Genomic DNA, 22,012 nt, shown 5'->3' on the forward strand with positions numbered 1-22,012 from the left:
AATTAATATAATCTTCATACTTTTTTATTTTTATAGAATATTTATGTCAATAATTCCAAAAAAAAAAAAAAGTATAAGAAGAAATAAAAAGTATGGGAGAGAAAAAAAAAGTATAGAAAAAAACTAACCTTCTCACAAAAGAGTACTACATCTTCCGCAGGTCTTCCATACTACAATTAGTTATATGTAGTTCTTGAAGGTTTTGAATATTCATGAGTGTCAGAAGAGAGGAAATATGTTTCATCCTGTCATTCCCGTCTTCCATCCATCTCAACATAGGCAAGTTTTGCAATTTCAAGGTTTCTAACTTTGAGAGGATCTCAACATTTCCATCAATTTCTTGAAGAATAATCACATGCTTTAAGAGTTAACAATCTTGCACATATATCTTGTTTAAATTCTGGAAGCTGTGTATCAAATGAGCTGGGACAAGATTGAGTAGACATGGACATTCCTACACCCTTAAGATCTGTAGATTGGAGAATGATTCAAATGGAAGTTGATGATGCCATATATCCTTCAACTTGGGCACATGATAGAGTGTCAACTTCTCTAACTTAGGGAATGAAACCTATAACATGATACATGACATCATTAATTGGAAAGTTATAATAAATATAAATATATTTCTTAAATATAATTCATCAGCTTAGGATTATTCACATGTTTACTTTAATTATATTTATAAAAAAAATGAAAGGATAAGGGATTCTCATGCGGATGCCACAAATTATTTTTACTCATATAAATAATTTCTTATTTTAAATCATATACATTCTTTTATTTTTCTCTTATTAATAAATTCTTGTGAATGCCTTTTTTAAATTTCCTTTTTCTTTTAAAAGATTTTGATGATTTCACTCTTAAATTTATTTTGTATTTATTCCTATTAACTTGACCTTTTTTTTCTTATTTAAAGTAAAATTATACTTATAGTTTTTCGTTATTTAAATACTCATTCCTATTAATATTTAATGTGTTTAAAATTAAAATTTCTTTTAACCTTATTAGTTTTTCAACTCCTTCATGTTTTATATATTATTTGTTTTTTTTTTATTATTTAAAGTGAAATGTTCAAATAATTTTAACATGGTGGAGTTTGGAAAGTGCATGTGGGCCTACCCTAGTTTTTCTTTTGACTTATATCGATATAAAGTGGTGCAAAAAAAAAAAATATAATAATAATAATAATAAAACCAATGAAATTGGCTAATAAGCTTTAACATACCTTATGACTGAAAAATGAGTCTTCCGACCTTGCATTTGTACTCAAAGATGTGGAAGATGTTGTTTCTAACTCGGAACTGAAGTTGATGAGCTGTGGTAGTCCCTCGAGTTTCAAGGATCGCAATTTTGTGAATAGTTGCAAGTTGGTCCCAGCATGTCCATCTTCTTTTATTTTTGACTCCCTTTCATATGCGATTATTTGTTGCATGGCATCGCAATATGATATAATCATTTCTTCAAGTTGAGAAAGGCCTCTAGCCGTGGAAAGCAAGAGGAGAAATTTCAATTTAGGACATAAATTCACTTCTAGAGTTTTTAAGTTACCAAAAGACCCTATTGGAATTGGGCCATGCCATACTTCTTCGAAGTTTTTCAAAGTCTGAAGAATCAATGACTCCAATAGAGGAAAGGCACCATGTTGCAACAACTGTTGATTCTTTGAATCCATGATGTATTGAATCTCAGGACTATAACCAACTTTGAGATGCTTTAGTTCAAGGAAACTCTCCCTATCTGATGGGTGAAGAACATATTTAGTACCACTTAATTGACTGAACTCTAGTTCTTCACTTCTCTCCAACAACTTGCTCATTCCATCCCCCAAATGTAAGCTTCTATTGACTTTCCAAAGCTTCAATGCTCTTTTGGTTCTCAACCACCCCTGAGTACCTATAAATATCCCATATCTTGTCAAGTTCTCAAATAGAATGTCTTTTGGTAGCAACTTGGCATCTCGTATATATGTCTCTAAAGTTGTCAAATGAGACAAATGATTTAGCTCGGATAAGCAAGCATTGCTTTCACCTTCAGTTGCCCATTGAGTAAAGCTAGATTTCATGTACAAACATTCTAATTGAGACAAACTTGATAAGATATTTCGTGGAATTACTTCAAGCTTCTCACAATCATTCAAATCCAACAGCCTTAGATTGGTCAATCGCGACATTTCATTAGGCAATTGTTGGATTGTAGAACCCATCAAGCTAAGAACTTCTAGTTTCGTTAGCTTTCCAATTAGAGCAATGTCTCCCAACTTGCACCCATCCAGACGCAATGTTCGGAGATTTGCAAGGGAATCAAGTGATGATGGTAGTGTTGTAAAATGCATACGGGACAAATCCAAAACTTTGAGTTTTTTCATCCCTTCGAAAAATGTGTTCGGGATATTCAAGAGAGGATTATTGTTCTGCAATAGAAAAAATTGAAGTTCCGGCCATACCAACTCTTGAGGAAGGTCATGCACAGCTTTGCAATGCAAAGAGATGAAAGCGCACCTTTTGGATTCATCAGTCTCTGACCATTCTTCCAATCCAACATCTTCTCTTACTACAAATGGATGAGGATCCTTGGATGCAATTGCTCTGGCAACTTCACGAACAACACTCTGCATCCTCACAAACTTGTTATCAACATCCATGAAACTCGAACTTGAAGCTCTTTCTTCATCAAACTTGTTTCTATCTTCATGACTGTCAAGTAACAAGCCTGAGGCTTTGAGGATTTCCACCAATGCAAGTAGTCTATTTCTTGCTCGCTCCAATGAGTCGATGCGGTCAAACAAATCCAGACCCATACCATATCGTAACAAGAGATCCAATGAAATATCACCATAGCTCAGCATCCCACAAAGTAAGAACAATGACTTAACGTCATCACCCTTCAAATGGGTGTAGCTCCACTCCAGACATGAGTAAACCTTCTTATCCACTGCTCTAATGTTTGTTGGTGCACAACTCCTGAGTTGTTCCAAGGCATTCTTCCATACAGCCACGGTCTCATCTTTTAATGCCTTGGCAATTGTTACAATTGCAATTGGTAGACCCTCACATTCTTCAACTACTTGAATGGCTATGGGTCGCAGTTCAAGATTCTCCTCCATGGAATCTCCTGCTGTCTTCTTAAACAAACTCCGAGCTTCTTCTAGTGGTAAATATTCCACTGGAAAACAAATTTGTGCGCCCATGCCTTTGCATAATAGGTCTCTATCTCTCGAAGCCAACACTATTTTGCATTGCATCCAAATATCATCTTTAGAAGGAATTCCGACTTGCTCCAAATCAACTTCCGTCCAAATATCATCTAAGATAATAAGGATCTTCTCTTCCTTCAGTGCCTGCTTCAGTTTATCCGCATTGAGCTTCCAAAGTGGTAAGCCCAACGTTTTTGCAATTCTTTGTCGAAGTTTAGCAATTCCTTCTTGACGTTTATCCGAGTCTCGAGTCCAGGATACATTCATATAAGCTTGTCTGGTGAACAACCGCTGTTGCTTAGCTTGTTGAGCCACTTGTTTCAGCAGTGTTGTTTTGCCCACACCGGCCATGCCCCATACTCCAATCAAGTTGATATTGTCGGCTCTTAAGGCATCCATAATTTTGTTCAAAGTGGAGGCTCTTGATTCAAGGAATGAAGCCTGTAGCAAAAACACAATATAAGGCATCAATTGGAAAGTTGTGATGATAGGCATAAACATATTTCTTAAATATAATTCAATTCAATTCAATTCTGAAATACTCTCTCGCATGTTCACTTCTAATACATTATAAAATTTTCATTAGTGAAAGAAAAAGTAATTATCATTATAAACATTTTCCCAAAAAATCAAATAACTATTATAATATTAATATCCTTTATGAAATACAATTCAAATGGGTTTCCGAACAAACAGTAAATAAAGTATGAATAATAAAAAAAATTAATAAAAAAAAATACAAAATCACAAAGCTTTCATGATCAATACAAAGAAAAAGCTTTTAACTTTTCTTTTAAAAAAATGTTACGTTTATTTTGATATTAACAAAAAAATAACACATAATTTTCTTTTAAGAAAAAGAGTAAAAGAGAAAAACTATTCATATTAAAAAGGATGTATATGTATATGTATAATTTCCATGTAAAAAATAATATTCAAGATTGTATTTTTATATTTTAAAAAATAAATTTTATTATTTTAAAAGAATAATAATTACTCTCCTTATAAGGAATAAAGTATGACTTACTTTTTTTATTTTTAAAAATAAAAAATTACAAAAAAATTCTTTTTGAAGGTTTTGTAAAATAGATGTTAACAACAAAACTAACACATTTTTTTTTTCCAAAGAAAAAGCGTAAAAGAGAAAAAAAAGGTCCAAATTAAAAAAAAAAATGTACATGTAGTATTTCCACATACTATATATATAGCTATTTATTAATTTTATAATATATTTTCCACGTCTCCATGCTCTCCTGTACTATTCTCTATATGTATTTTGCCATTGAATTTTTAATTTTTTAAGAGGGAAAATATATTCTGTTACTTCATTTTGAAGAATTGTTTTGTCTTTAACGGATTATATCCATCAATTGGAAAATTGGGATAGAACATTTTGAGAATTTATTGGGCCTCATAATACCCTTATGTTCTTTTATTATTATTTTCCGTTAAAACTAACAGAAAAGAGGAATGACTAAAACAAGGTCCGGCAAACAGGCCAACTACAGTGCCAGCAAAGCAGTAGAAAATGGAAATAGGGTATGTAGTTTTGGGAAGAGGTGGCATCTAGACAACTGCTTGCTTTTTGTTTCATACACACATTTCATATATTAAAATTACCCAATATTTCCGGGTGAAAATCTATAGACTTGATTTATAACAAAAAAAATTTCAAAATTATTTTGACATAACTGAATTAAATATTTGAAATTTTTTTATTATTTTCTTTTCTTTTTCAATAGAAAAGGATTAAAATTTATTTTATTTAACATAAAAAGACTCATTATTAAAACTAATATTTATGATCTCTTATTTGATGACAATTTTTTTATTTTATAAAAATTAAAATACCATTTAAGAAAAAAAATTATTTTGTAAAATTAAAGTACCATATAAATAAACAAATTATTAATAATTGATTAACTTATTGATATGATTTATAAAACCTTTATATACCAAATGCATATAAGGAAATTGAATTAAACATAGTAGAGCATGATAAATTTAAATAAAAAATAAAATCATTTCATTCTAAAAAATTCTTATTACCGTGTAGGAGATGTACTTAAAATAAAACAAAACTTAAATTTTAGAGCACATTAAAAAAATAAATAAAACATATATTTTTTTTAGTTTTTTCATTTGTTAAATAAAAAGTACTTTTCATTCTAAACAATTTCCCAAAAAATCAAACAACTATTATAAAATTAATATCTTTCAAAAAATATAATTTAAATGGGGATTCATACAAAAAATTAAATAAAGTATAAATAATTAAAAATTAATCAAAACATACAAAATAAAATATAAAATTACAAAACTTACATAATTGATACAAAGAAAAAGTTCATAACTTTGTTTTTAAAAAAATATTACATTTATTTTGATGTTAACAACAAAATAACACATAATATTTAAAAAAAAAACAAGAGTAAAAGGAGAAATGAGGTTCAAATTAAAAAGGATGTATATATATAATTTATATGCAATAAATAATATCTAGGATTGTATTTTTATATTTTTTAAATGTTAAAATAAAGATAATAAAGGTAATTTGGTTGTTATTTTAAAAGAATGGTAGTTTAATATTTCAAGAATGTCGTAGAACAGAAAAAAAGAAAAAGAGAGAGACAACTAACCTTTTCATTGAAGAGCACTTCATCATTAGTAGAAGTATTGACATCTCTCATGTCTTCCATCCCACAATCAATGATATGTAACTCTTTGGGATTGTGAAAATTCTTGAACATTGAAGAAGACAAAATTAATTGAGGTAGTTTCTCAATCTTTAGGATTTTTAACTTTGGGAGGATCCCAAAATCTATCTCCTTCAATTTTGGAAGACTTTTTAGAACTATCTCCTCCAAATTAGGAGAAAGTGAAACCTACATAAGAAACACAATATAATACATGACATCATCAATTGTAAAATTGTAATAAATATAAAAATATTGGGTCAATATTGGAAAATATATTATTTTACCTCATTTTGAAGAATTGTTCTATCTTTATTGAATTATATCCATCAATTGGAGAATTATGATAGAATATTTTGGGGAAACTCCAGTAAATCAAGGATTAAAAATCGCCTTAACATAGAGAATTTATTGTGCCAACAAATACCCTTATATTTTTTTATTATTTTTTTTGTTAAAAATAACAAAAAAGAGGGACGACCAGAACAAGGTTAGGGTGAGAGGCCAAGTGTAGTGCCAACAAAGCAGTAGAAAATGGAAATAGGGTATTTACTATTTAGTTTTGGGAAGAGGTGACATCTAAGACAACTGTTTCCTTTTTGTTTCATCTAGCATATGCACATTACATATATTAAAACTACCCAATATTTTCGGGTGAAAATCTCTCGACTTGATTTATAAAAATAAAAAAAAAATTTCAAAATTATTTTTACGTAACTAGCTTTAAAATATTTGAAAATTTTTTATTATTTTCTTTTATTTTTAAATATAAAATGATCAAAATTTAGTTTATTTAACATAAAAGGACTGGTGATTAAAACTAATATTTCTAATATCTTATTTGATGACAATTTTTTTATTTTATAAAAATTAAAATACTATTTAAGCAAAAAAATTAGTTTGTAAAATTAAAATAACATATAAATAAATAAATTGTCAATAATTACTTAACTTATTAATATTATTGACAAAACCTTTATCTAATAAATGCATATAAGAAGATTGAATTAAACATCACAAAGCATGATAAATTTAAATAAAAAAATATCAAATTATTTTATTTTGAAAATTTTTATTATTGTAAGAAGGTAGGAGATGTACTTAAAATAAAAACAAAATTTAAATTTTAGAGCACAATAAAAAAATATATATATATATTTTGGTTTTTTCATTTGTTAAATAAAAAGTAATTTTTATTCTAAACAATTTCCCAAAAAATCAAACAACTTGATAAGACTTTCTAGAGCTAACTCTTCCAAATTAGGAGAGAATGAAATCTATATTGTAAAAGTATAGTAAACATAAAAATATTGGGTTAATATAATTCATTAACTCTCAAATCATATACAAACTTTAATAATTTTCTTTTAAAATTTATTTTTTCTATTAAAAATTTCAATAATTTCACTTTTAAATTCATTGCTATATTTATTTCTATTAACACTTAACCTTTTTTTTAAATTAGAATGAAATTTACAATGTTTCCTTTTTGTTATGTTTTATATATTAATATTTAATGTTTTTAAAATTAAAAATTCCCTTTTTAACTTTATTCTTGTTTTCAACTCCTTTATATTTTATTTTTTATTCACTAATTCTTTTTTTTTTTTAAACTAAATAATAAAATTATTAACTTTGATGGTTATTTTAAGTCAAGATTAATTAGTCTTCTTATATGAAATAAAATATGTTTTGCTATTTTTTATTTTTATCTAACATCTTAACCCAAATTTTCCAAAAGTTATTAATTTTAACTCTTCTAAAATTTAAATAAAATATTATTATTTGAATTAAATTTTTACTAGTTCTCTTTTCTAATTCATTGCAATATGTCTTTCAATTAGTACCTATTTTTTTTCGTTTCTAAATTAAAATAATAACTACCATTTTTCCTTATTTTTATATTATTTCTATTAACATTTATCCTTTTTAAATTAATTTTTCACTTAAAAATTTTATTTTTTTCAACTCATTTGTAATTTACTTATTATTCACAATTTTTATTATTTAAAATTAAATTAATAAAATTATTATTCAAGATTAATGTATTCTTCTCATACTTTCTTTTTAAAAATATTTTTATTATATATCTCCCTAAATATTTCAAGTAGTGTAAGAAAAAACAAAAAATATGGGAAAAAACTAACCTTAGACAAAAGACATCCATGTAGTTTCTTTAACTTCAGGATTTTTAACTTTGGGAGGATCCCAACATCCATCTCTATCAAATTGGGAACGTTTTTTAGAATCAATTCCTCCAAATTAGGAGGGAATGAAACCTACATGAAAAACACAATATATAATACATGATATCATCAATTATAAAAGTGTGATAAACACAAAAATAAATAGAGCAATATAATTCATTCACTCTCAAATCATATGCAAATTTTAATAATTTCCTTTTCAAATTTATTTTTTCTATTAAAAATTTCAATAATTTCACTTTTAAATTTATTGTTATATTTATTTCTTCTAACAATTTAACTTTTTTTTATTTAAATTAAAATGAAATTTACTATGTTTCCTTTTTATTATGTTTTTTTATATTAATACTTAATGTTTTTAAAATTAAAAATTCCTCTTTTAACTTTATTCTTGTTTTCAATTCCTTTATTTTTTTTATTTATGATCCATTAGTTATTCTTTTTACAATATAATGGAGTAAGCGCATTGAATTTTTAATTTTTTTGAAAGAGAATATATTCTTTTAGCTCATTTTGAAGAATGGTTTCATCTTTAATGAATTATAAGGGGAAACTCTAGTAAATCAAGGATTACAAATCGCCTAAAACATAGAGAAGTTTTGGGCCCCGCGTAATACCCTTAATTTTTTTTTTTAAATTTTCTATTAAAACTAACATAAAAAAGGAATGACTAGGACAAGATCAGGCCGAGAGGCCCAAAAAATCAAACAATTGTTATAAAATTAATATCTTTCAATAAATATAATTTAAATGGGGTTTATACAAAACATTAAATAAAGTATAAAAAATTAAAAAATTAATCAAAACATACAAAACAAAATATAAAATTACAAAACTTACATAATTGATACAAAGAAAAAGTTTAGAACTTTGTCTTTTGAAAAATATTACGTTTATTTTGATGTTAACAACAAAATAACACAAGTTTTTCAAAAAAAAAGAAAAAGAAAAACAAGAGTAAAGGAGAAATGACGTCCAAATTAAAAAGGATGTATATATATAATTTCTATGTAATAAACAATACCTAGGATTGTATTTTTATTTTTTTAAAATGTTAAAATAAGGAAAATAAAGATAATTTGATTGTTATTTTAAAAGAATGGTAGTTTAAGATTTCAAGAAAGTAGAATAAAAAAATTAGGAGAAAACTAATCTTTTCATTGGAGAACACTACATCATTACTAGGAGTATTGACATCTTCCCCGTCTTCCATCCCACAATCAATGATATGTAACTTTTGGAGATTGTGAAAAATCTTGAACATGGAAGCTACGGTAAGTCTTAGCCTAGGTAGTTTCTCTAACTTCAAGATTTTTAACTTTAGGAGGATCCCAATATCCATCTCCTCCAAATTAGGAGGGAATGAAACCTACATGAGTAACACAATATATAATACATGATATCATCAATTGTAAAAATATGATAAACACAAAAATAATAGGTCAATATAATTCATTCACTCTAAATCATATGAAAATTTTAATAATTTCCTTTTCAAATTTATTTTTCCTATTAAAAACTTCAATAATTTCACTTTTAAATTCATTGTTATATTTATTTCTACTAACAATTTAACTTTTTTTTTTTTATTTAAATTAGAATGAAATTTACTATGTTTTCCTTTTTATTATGTTTTTTTATATTAATACTTAATGTTTTTAAAATTAAAAATTCCTTTTTTAACTTTATTCTTGTTTTCAACTCCTTTATATTTTATTTTAGATCCACTAGTTATGTTTTTATTTTTTGAAACTAAATAATAAAATTATTAACTTTGATGGTTATTTTAAAATCAAGATTAATTAGTCTCCTTGTATCAAATAAAATATGTTTTACTCTTTTGATTTTCAAAAGTAAAAAGTTAGTCATAAATTTGAAAATATCTTAATCATCTAACATCTTAACCCAATTTTCCCAAATCTTATTAATTTTAACTATTCTAAAATTTAAATAAAATATTATTATTTGAATTAAATTTTCACTAATTCTCCTTTCTAATTCATTGCAATATTTATTCCAACTAGCCCCATTTTTTTCCTTTTAAATTAAATAATACTTACCATGTTTCCTTATTGTATATTATTTCTAGTCATATTTATTGCTTTTAAAATTCACATTTTGGTATTATGTTTATTCCTTTTTCAACTCCTTTATAATTTAATTATTATTCACCATATTTTATTATCTAAAATTAAATTTTAAATTAATTTGATAAATCTATTATTAAAGATTAATATAATGTTCTCATAATTTTTTATTATTTTAATGGAATATCTTTTTCAATATTTCCCAAAATAGTATAAGGAAAAATAAAAAAATATGGGATAAAACTAACCTTTCCATCGGAGAGCACTACATCTTCTGTAGGAGTATTGATATGTTCCTCATCTTCAACTTCGTTCCCACAATCTTGAATGTATAGGAATTTAAGGTTGTGAAAAGGAATGGAAGAAGAGAAAAGACACCTCACGCTATCATTCTTGTCCTCATCCTCATTGCACACAACACGCCTCAACTTAGGTAGTGCTTTTAACTGTAAGGATTTTAACCTTGGGAGAATCCTAATATTTCCATCAAGTCCTTGAAGATCAAACACATGTTTTAGGACTTCACAGTGAGCCACCTCTAATTTTTTCAAATTGTCGAAACTTTGTATCAAATGAGATGGAATAAGATTGAGTAGGCTTGGACAATGGTTTACTTGTAGGATTTGCAAATTGTAGAAGGACCCAAGTGGAAGTTGGTGATGCCATATCTCCTTCAATTCGAGAAGATTATAAAGCATCAACTTCTCCAAATTAGGGAATGAAACCTGAAATATAATACATGACATCATCAATTGGAAAGTTGTGATTAAAATGAATATGTTTCTTTCTTTAAATATAATTCATCTTCCAAATATTCACATATTTACTTTAGTTATGTTTTATGTTTTAAAAATCTAAAACAATCAAGGTGGACTAAAAAGAATCATGTGAAAATCTTGGAAATTTTCACAAAAAAAATTGACAAGTTATCAACGAAGAATATATTGGCTCCACTTCTCACATAATATTAGCTATTTAATGACATGTTTTTCGTTATCTTTTTGTTAAAAGAACATAGGGATGACTACAATGGTGGCGAATGTGCAACCATGGATTACATAGATTCTTATGCCACAAATTATTTTTATTCATAACCATCATTTATTATTTTAAATCATATGAACTATTTAATTTTTTTTCCTATTAATAAATTCTAATGATTTTATTTTTAAAATTTGGCTTTTTCTTTTAAAAGATTGTATTTCACTCTTAAATTTATTCCAGTATGTTTTCCTATTAACCTCAACTTTTCCTTATTAAATTTTTTTCCTTAGTTTTATATTCATTCGTATTAGTATTTAATTAATGTTTTTTAAAATTAAAATTCCTTTAACCTTATTCATTCTTCTACTCCTTTATATTTTTTGTATTATTCATTATTTTTATATTATTTGAAATTAAAGTTTCAAATCATTTTATAAATTTATTATTAAAGACTAATACTAAGTATACAAAATATTATTATTTTTTAGTATTCATCTTGAAAATTATACTTATCATAAACTTATGTTATATCACTCACAAATCATATTAATTTAATCATACATATCTATATTATTCTCAAATTACACTAATTCAATTATAATATTAATGCAATCATATGATATTTATATATTATTTAAAATTTTATAATTTTCAAAGTTTTATTCATGTTTAGCAATATTTCCATATTAAGATTTTCATCAATATTTGATACAATGGAATCACCAAAGCTTTTTTGTTAGGCAAAAATAAAGAAAGTTAATTATTAATGGATCATATTACAGTTATATTAATAATTGAAAATAAAAATAGTAAAGCATAAAAAAAAATTACCATTCTTTTAAAGTAACAACTGAAATATTCATATTTAACACTTTTATAAAAATTAATTTTAGGGTTAATTTATTGATTTCTCTAAGGTTTTACCTAAATACACTTAACCTTTATTAGTTTAAAATTTCATCAAATACCTTCATTTCCCTTCTTATTTGTCATTTTTACTCACCTCTCCTCTAACTTAAAATAAGGAAAATATTTAACAAATTTCAAACCAATGGGGACTAGGTGTATTTAGCCAATAATTTAGGAGAGGTACGTGAAATTAACCCTTAATTTTATAAAATTTAAAAATAAAAAATAAAAAATTATTTTTTTCTCCTTTTCTTTCCTTTTTTTTTTTTTTTAATTTATATGTTATTTTATTGTTACCATCAAAATTAAATTTGAGAACTTTTTACCGATTTTTTTCTTTGTATTTATGATTTATACTCCGTAATTTTATATTTATTTTGAATCTTTTAATTTTATGCATTTTATTTAATAATTTTTTAAAAACTTAGATAAATCATATTTCTTAAAATGTATTTATTTTATAATGGTTATTTGATTTTTGGGGAAATTATTTAGAAATTATTATTATTATTATGATTATTATGATATTATAATATTACTATTAAAATATTGATATAAATATTTTTTGTTTTCAATAATAATAATAAAAATATAATACAATAATTATATTATTAAAGGTGATAATTAATATTAATACAATTATTGATAACATTTTACTAATAATAATAAATAAATAAATAAATGAAATATGTTATTAAAAATAAATAATAATAGTAATAATAAAAATAACAAAAATGAGGAAAGGAAAAAATAAAGAAAAAGGTAAACTAATGGTATTTTTGCCTTTTTACTCTTTATGGAATTTTTAGCAATTTACAATTATTTTCATCTTCTTTCTCAATTATATCACTTTTTACATCTTAAAGCATAGTTATCCTAAATCAATTTTTTAGAAGGAAAGTGAAGACAAAAATGAATCACCATTTTTGTCTTCATTTTCCCATCTTTCCTTATTAATCCTTTTCAATTTATTTATAAAACTTATAAAACATTACTAATATTTAAAAAAAATTATTCAAACTAGACTTTTTCCAAATATTGAATGAATCCTCAAATAAAATAATTTATTAAATTCTCTTCTCATCCTTATGTTATCTCCTTTTAACAAACTTATAAGGTGCAATTAGAAAGTGCATGTGGACTTTACCTAGTTTTTCTTTTGATTTATTTATTAAAAAATATATGAAAAAAATAAAAAATAAAAAAAACTATGGAAATTAGCCCTTAATTAAACTTAAACATACCTGATAACTGAAAAATGGCATGTGGATATTAGGATTGCCTTGGGAACATGTTTCTTGCGATGTCGTCTCCAAATTAGAGCCGAAGTAGTCGAAATTCATGAGCTCTGGTAGATCCCTAAGTTTCAAAAGTCGTAATTTAGGGAGCAGTTGCAAGTCGGTCCCAACATGATCAACTTCTTTTATTTCAAACTCCCCTTCACATGCGATTATTTGTTGCATGGCATTGCAATCATTTATTGTCATTTCTTCTACTTGGGAAAGGCCTCTAGCTGTGGAAAGTAAGAAGAGAAATTTCAATCCATGACATTTCTCCACATCTAAAATTTTCAAGTTATCCAACGACCTTAGGGGAATTGGGCCACGACATACTTTTTCCAATTTACTCAACTTTAGTTCTTCAGTTTTCTTCAACAACTTTCTAATTCCATCCCTCAAAAGTAAGCTCCTATCAACCTGTTCCAGCTTTAATGTTTTTGATGTTTTATAATTTCTTTCCCATGAATAAACTCTGCCTGCAAATATTGCATATCTTGTCAAGTTCTCAAAGAACATGTCTTCTTTTGGTAGCAACTTGACAGCTGGCACTTCTATCTCTATAGTTGTCAAATGGTGCAAATGATTCAGCTCCGATAAACAAGCATTGCTTTCTCCATCACTAACTCCTTCAGCTGCCCATCGAGTAAAGCTAGATTTCATGCGCAAACATTCTAATCGAGACAGGCTTGATAAGATATTTCGTGGAATTACATCAAGCTGCCGACAATCGTTCAAATCCAACAACATTAGATTCGTCAACTGCCCCATTTCACTAGGCAATCGTCGGATATCGGAACCCACCATGCTAAGAACTTGTAGTTTCTTTAGCTCTCCAATTAGAGCTATGTCTCCCAACTCGCACCCGTCTAGACGTAATGTTCGAAGATTTGGAAGGGAATGAAGCGTTGAAGGTAGTGTTGTGAAATGCATTTCAGACAAGTCTAAAACTTTGAGTAGGTTCATCGCTTCAAAAAATGTGTGTGGGATATTCAAGGTAGGACTGATGTTCTGCAATAGTAAAAATTGAAGTTTTGGACATACCAACCTGTGAGGAAGCTCATGCACATCTTTGCAATTTAAAGAGATGTATTTGAATTCATCAGTCTTTGACCATTCTTCATCATCTTCTCTAACTACAAATCGATGAAAATCCTTGGATGCAATATTTCTGGCAACATCACGAACAACATCATGCATCCTGACAGACTTGTTATCAGCATCCATGAAAAGCAACCTCGAGGCTCCTCGTCTAAAAGGGTTTATATGATCTTCACCGTCAAGTAACAAGCTTGAGGCTTTGAGGGTTCTCACCAATGTAACTAGTTTATTTCTTGCTTGCTCCAATGACTTGAGGTGGTCAAACAAATCCAAACCCATAGCATACTGTAACAATTCATGCATTGAAATATCGCCATAGCTCAACCAACCACAAAGTAAGAACAATGACTTCACTTCATGACCTTTCAAATGGTCGTAGCTCAACTTCAGACATCCGTATACCTTGTCATCCACTCCACCGATGTTTATTGGCGCAGCACTCCTCAGTTCGGCCAAAGCATTCTCCCATATTTCCACTATTTCACCTTTTAATGCCTTCGCAATTGTTACAATTGCAATTGGTAGACCCTGACATTCGTTAACCACCTCAATTGCTATGGGTCGCAGTTGGTCCCCCTCCACGGAATCACCTGCTGTCTTCTTAAATAAATGCCAAGCTTCTTCTTTTGGTAAATGTTGAAGTGGAAAACATTCTTTTGCGCCCATGTGTTTGCGTAATAGGTCTTCATTTCTAGAAGCCAACACTATTTTGCATCCTTTCTGGTCATCTTCAGAAGGAATTCCAACTTCCTCCAAACTAACTTCCTTCCAAATGTCATCTAGGATGATTAGGATCTTCTCTCTCTGAAGTCTCCGCATCAGTTCAACTGCTCTTGTGGATTCATTCACCCCCTTAAATTGCAAGCCTAACATGTCTGCAATTTGTTGTTGAATTTTAGCAATTACTTCTTGAAGTTTTTCCGAATCTCGCGTCCTGGATACATCTATGTAGACTCGTGTGGTGAACAGCTTCTCATCTTCAGCTAGTTGGGACACTTGTTTGACCAGCGTGGTTTTGCCCACACCGCCCATGCCCCACACCCCAATCTTGTTGATCTCATCATCTCTTAATGCATCCATAACTTTGTTCACAGTCGAGGCTCTTGACTCAAAAGGTTCATAATTTTTAAAGGTTACATTCCGTGGAGGGACACGATATGATACGCCATCGGGGAAATTGCGGTCTTCTTGGACTTTAACAATAACCTGCGCCTTCTTGTCTGCTACCCTGCTTAGCAGGTACCGTGACTTGAGATTAGGACACCACCCATTGAAACAGCTCTTGTTTTCATCTTTCTTCAATTCCTCTGCCTCCCCTGTAACCTTATCTACCCGATTCAGCCACTCCTGAACAATAGGTCTGATTTCATCCCCCCTTCTCCTAGCTTCATCAACAGTTATCAGCACGTCAACCCTCGCCTTCCCCAGCTTCTGAACTTTGTTGTGGAGTTCATCGGTATAGCTCCGATAGCAAAACAGATAACTAAGCTGGCGTCCAATTGGAGCAACCAAGTACTCTGAAACTTTTGCAGCAACGGCATTAATGATCTCTGTCATTTCGTCTCAGTTGGATTTGTTTTTTCTTTTTTGTGTGTGTGGTTTTGTTGGGAAAACAGAAGGGAAATGATGAAAAAACAGAAACAAATGAAAGCAGGAACAAGAGGAAACTAAAATAAGAGAGTGGAAGAAATGGAAGGAGCAGAGTATTTGTTCCAAGCAGAGAGACGGTCACCAACAAAATGAAAAGCAGAATCAGTAGCGAATATGAGTGAAGGTAGAAAAAATGACAAAGAAGTAGGGAGTGAAGAGATGGAGAAAGCTCAAGGAATGCATGCAATTTGATTCAGTGTGACAAAACGAGAACAAAGGAAGTTGGTGTTTTGCAAGCAGATCTCGATGTGAGGCCGAATGTAAAGAGTAGATTACCAAGCTATGAAGACAGATGGTGGTTTTTTTTTTTTTTTTTTTTTTTGGGAAATTTGGTTATGTTGGAAAACAGATGGGAACTGAGAAAATAAGAGGAAATTAAGAAGAGGGTGGAGCAAATGAAAATAAACAAGGAAATGAAAGGAGCAGAGTTTGGGTTCCAAACAGAGAGACGATGAAGGAATCAGAGGTGAATGAGAGCCAGGTTAGGAATGGATGATAAAATGGGAAAGAGGTAGTGAGTCGAAGAGATGGGGAAAGGCAAAAGGATTAAGCAACAGCAACAAAGCAGAGAGTGGTATTGCAATTAGGTACGGGAAGGAGCAGACTACTTTTTAACTTGGGGTGTTATAATTGAGAAAGCACTAACCAAGTAGAATTTTCCATCTTCACCCTTGGATTATTCCTCACATGGATTACTTTTATCATTGTGGAAATTGGAAAACAGGCTTTAATGGCTTATAATATGAGGCTGCTGTGGCTGCCACTTCCTTTTCCATCCTCTGCCACTATTCTTAATCATAAATTAAAGTTAAATAATTTTAATTATTCTTAATCTTTAATTTTTCTTTAAATTAATTCAATTAATTACAACTAATAAAATTATTTTAGTTTGATATTGTTTTTTATTTATAAGATAAATAATATTTATCTATTCTTTTTTATTTAATAAAATTTTTATAATTCCAATATTATTTTTGAAAAATTATGATTTTAGTTTGAGTTTCAACTTCCTAGTAAAACAAAAAACAAGAAAATATCTCAAACAAGATGCAAGTGGCTGAGGAATATGTAAATGACTTAGGTGGTGTTTGTTTTTTTAGCTTTTTGCTGAAAACTATTTAGTTTTAGAATTTAGGTTGTTTGTTTTTTTACTTTTTCATGACTTATTATAAACTTTTTACTAAATAGAAAAAGCCAAAATATGTGGCTTTTTCTAAATAGAAAAAATAACACAATGATTTTTTTTACTTTTTAATACTTAATAGAAATAAAATACTACAAAAACAAACAATCTAATATTTAATACTATTAAGTATTAAGGTTCTATTTAGAATTAAGTAAAAAAACAAACACCACCTTAGACTTGAAGATTGGGTTAATGGGCTCACGTTGACATTCATAATCATAGATGATTAGTGATGTATGGTTCTGACTCCCACGATTGATTCAAACTTTATCCAAATGACAAGTGATTATAGTCATGAGTTTAGAAATTGATACACAAATGCTTTCATTTTCCTTGAGCACCTACTCTACCAACTTTATTATTATTATTCTCCCTCCTGCCCCTTCATTCACTCTGGTTTTATTTCATCCATACCCTTCTCCTACTACTTTCAGAGCAGAGCAGTGCAGTTATTACTCTCCGAAGCAAGAAAAAAATTTCATCAAAGTCTTGGCAAGGTTCTCTATATTATATTATATTATTATAAATATTTTTGTCTTTTATTTTGTACTATAAGAAAAATTAATACTATCATGTTTAATATCTATAAAAATTTAAAATATTATTTAAAATTTATTTATGTTATCCATTTAAAAAAATAATAATAAAATCAAAATTGTATCCAAATGATATTATAATTATTTATTATATTTTAATTTTTAATTTATATTAAATTCATTAAAATTATATTAATTATTTATAATTTTAATAGCATAATAGAAAATAAAAAAATCAATTGCTATATGAGCCACTATCAAACAGAAGTGGATCAATTATTGATATTGTGTTAATATTATGATTTTAATGTTATTTAGAGTGTGAAATGAAATAAGAGCTTACAGCTGGACTGCACCCATTTATTAGTGGTGTATTGTCAAAATCTTTCGGTATCCATGTGTCGTCTCATAAAAAAACTGAGCAAATTTAAAGCCTTTGAGTTTGGAAATTGTAACACGCATGCTTTCATTTTCCTTGAGCAATCAGTTATTTCTCACCAACCGCTCTGACTACTTCATTATTTTTATTATTTATTGGTTTTTGGGGCATGACTTGCAACCCTTGATCTATTAGATGCATACGTTTCTCTCAAAGTAACCACTGCATCTCATTTAGTACTTTCAAAAGTGAAAAATAAAAAATAAAAATCATAAAAAAAAAACTTCTTTCTTTATATTACATAATTATGCAATATCTTTTTTTTTTTTTTATTTACAAGAGAAAAAATTAATATTTATATGTTTGATATTTATAAAAAATAAAATATTATGTAAAAAATTATTTATGTTTTCTATTTTTAAAAATACTAAAACAAAATTTGTATCCAAATGATATCTCAATTATTTATTTTGTTTAATTTTTTAACCTATACTAAATTCATTAAAATTTGATTAATTATTTATGTATAATTTTAATATAATTATTTAATTATACTTTTCACAAGTCCATGTTCAGAGTCAGCAAGAATGGAAGATCAATTGTGACAGTTTATGCAAAAGTGGGTTGAAAAGAATCCCCCGAACTGCATTTCGTGCATGTTTTTAAGCCCATTTTCAAAAAAAAAAAAAAAAAAAGAAACAAATTTTAGTCTACAAGGGTAATTTCATAAAACATTAAATGTGGAGGGTGGGAGGTAGGTAAGGAAGGCGAATTGGCACGTGATTGAAGAGTGAGATCAGACAGCTGGACTATAGTCATTCATTCGTGCATGGTTTTACTACTTCCGCATGTTTCTCTTGAGTCCCCACTTCTATGCATCTCTCATTTATTAATTTCAGAAGTTAGAAGACAATTATTAAAGTCATAAAAATAATAATAAAAAATATATAATTATGAAACATTTTTATTTTTTATTTTTACTAGAAGGAAATTGATACTATAATGTTTAATATTTTTAAAATTTTAAAAAATAATTTAAAAATTATTTATATTTTCTATTTTTAAAAATTATAAAAAATGCTTTATAAAACAAGAAATGGTTTCATAAAATTTCTCCATAAGTTTTAGAAATTAAAAAAGAACCATATACGAATTTTTCACCTTTTAACAAAGTCGTTCAAAAATAAATCACATCAAACTCTTAATTGACTTTTAAAATAAAAAATAAATACTTTTATTATCTATTTTTAGATTGTGATTAAGGCAAAAAAAAAAAAAAAAGAGGAAAAGTATTTATTTTTGTAAAAAATATATTTTTTTACAAGCTCATAATTTAGACTTTTTTTTTTGTCAACTTAAGAATAATGCTTATACAAGCTAGAAGTCGGCCTATTTCCAAACTTATAACATCATTAGTATTATTATTATTATTATTTTAAAAAAACGAAAACAGATAGATGAAGTATTATGGGAACTTAGTTACTAATTCATTTTTGCTTCGAGAACTTGGCAATATGATGCGATTTTAATGTAACATTATAAATTCACTGTGAAAGACATCTCATCTTAATTTTAATTTTTTTAAATAAAAATATATAACATCTCAATGTCTGATTTTAAAAAAATATATAATATTATTTAAACATTTCTTTAAAATTTATTTCTCATTGTTTATTTTTTAAATAAAAAATTAAAACTGATTTCGTACAACATGTTTGGTAATGTATTTTACTTTTTACTTTTAAATTTGATAACAAAAAATTGAAAATAAAGATATAAAATTTGTTTGATATCTAACAAGCTCTTAATTTATACAAATAATTCTGTAAATTTTTATTATTATAAATGGTTTTAAAGAGAATCAGTCTAATGATTACATTTTTGGCTTAAAAATGAATATGTAAATTACAGCAAAATGGAAATTAAATGAGATTGAGTGTGAAATCACGAGACTGAAGACCCTGCCATATCATGCTTGCATTTTAAAAAAAAGACAAAAATCTTCAGCCTTGGATTCCTGTACACGAATTCCCTATAAAATTTGTTTCACTTTTTTTTTTTTTACTTTTAAAATAGAAAATTACCACCCAATTCACCCATAATTTTTTATTTTTTTATTTTTTATTTTTACTAAACCAATAATATGGGTGTCTCAATCTCAGCTATGATCATAAAAAATAGCAAAAAGTTTATTTGATTTCCTTTTGATGAAAATGAAAAACAAAACTATAACCACCAATAAAGGAATACAAATACTGGCATGTAACTCACATGAAAGTGGGCTATCAGTTTTCAATAACAAAGACAAATACGTTGAGCCCTGGATTCCTTTATATGAACCATTCTTATATCTACTGAAAAGGGGCTCCCATCCATTATTGCCCTCAATGAATGAAACAGCTGCAGCAATCAAGAAAATAGAGAAGAAGACAAATCACAAGCAACGATTCTAAATTCCGTGATCTGCCATTTCCCACCTGCATTTGACTCCCACAACACATTCAAGTTTTGGTCTCCTTTGACTGCTAAATTATTTCCATTGATCATTGATCAAGCCTTAAGACTCTCAAAGTATAAAAAATTGTAAGGTTCAAATATGTGAGGACTTGGATTCCTTATAGGAGATATTATCTATTAAGGATGAGCACAAGTTGGTACTAACTTTAATTGGTGAAAGCAACTACACAAATAAAGAAAACAAAGAATAGGAATAAAATCCATGTCAATGACTCGGGGTTCGAAAATTCAGAGGTTTTGGACCTTTGGGCTTACTACAATTATTACCTTTGAACATCTTGGGTGAGTACAAAAGTGATCATTCAAAAAATATATATGAATTAATTGATATAAGCTAGTTAATTAAATTTATTTTTATATACAAAATATGTTGTATGATGTAATTTCATTATAACATTATAAAATTGGTGAAGACTCAGCTAAGCACAATCTGCACTAGAAAAAATAATAAAGTAGACAAAAAAGTTTACCCTGGAGAAAACCAAGAATAATGGAGATTTTGCATATGCTATCATTATAACCAAAATAAAATTGAGAGTATTTTTAAGTATTAACACTATTATACATTCCATGACTCTACACATTAATAGAAAATAATAATTTTGATTTATTATTTAATCAAACTTATTTATAGTATTATGTGTATAAAAAAATATTAATTTAAGATTTTTTTTTGTTATATTTTTTTTAATATTAAAAAATTTTAAATAATTTCAAGGTTCATGTGACCGATATAAAAATTATGAAAAATATCTTTTCAAAAAATAATTTTCAACGTTATTAAAACTGTTGTAAATTCCTCAATGCTTTTACAACTATCATTTTAAAAAAAAAAATTCCCAGAAATTAAAAACCCGGGCTGCCCTTTCTAGAGTCAAATCTCAATAAGCCATCATCTCAGTACATTCTTGTTGATGCTTTGCCGAGGACACACCACTAAAACCAAATAACGATTTTTGATTGAATACTTACATATTATATACAACATCAATTTGGATATATAACATATTTTATATTGTGCTAATATTTAGTTTGGTCAAAGACTAAAAATTGAAGTGAAAAAGATATAGTTTATCACAATTTTAATCCTTTTAAGGAAAAATGTATTACATCTAAAGATCTGGTATTAAAAAGATATTAAATATTATTTAGACATCTCTTTTATTTTTTATTTTTTTATTTTTTGTTAATGTAATTTTAAAAATAAATTTATAATTCATGTTTTGATAACCTATTTTTTAACTCTTATTTTTAAAATCTAATAACAAAAAATAAAAATTAAAGATA

General features: G+C 27.4%; 2 protein-coding genes across 5 annotated transcripts in view; both read right to left on the reverse strand.

Annotated features, from left to right (window-relative positions):
- LOC100251264 (uncharacterized) overlaps positions 1–22,012 on the reverse strand; it is a 196,301-nt gene that overhangs the window by 99,032 nt on the left and 75,257 nt on the right. The window lies entirely within an intron of this gene.
- LOC132252544 (uncharacterized) lies at positions 114–16,771 on the reverse strand. The gene is made up of 6 exons (XM_059742386.1): positions 13,324–16,771; positions 10,435–10,911; positions 8,040–8,171; positions 5,836–6,081; positions 1,229–3,637; positions 114–571 (listed from the first exon to the last, which is right to left on the reverse strand). Exons 1-6 carry the CDS (start codon positions 16,012–16,014, stop codon positions 455–457), a joined length of 6,072 nt encoding a protein of 2,023 aa, XP_059598369.1. The 5' UTR covers positions 16,015–16,771; the 3' UTR covers positions 114–454.

This window comes from Vitis vinifera, chromosome 14, assembly GCF_030704535.1.
Source record: "Vitis vinifera cultivar Pinot Noir 40024 chromosome 14, ASM3070453v1".
Taxonomy (NCBI): Eukaryota; Viridiplantae; Streptophyta; class Magnoliopsida; order Vitales; family Vitaceae; genus Vitis; species Vitis vinifera.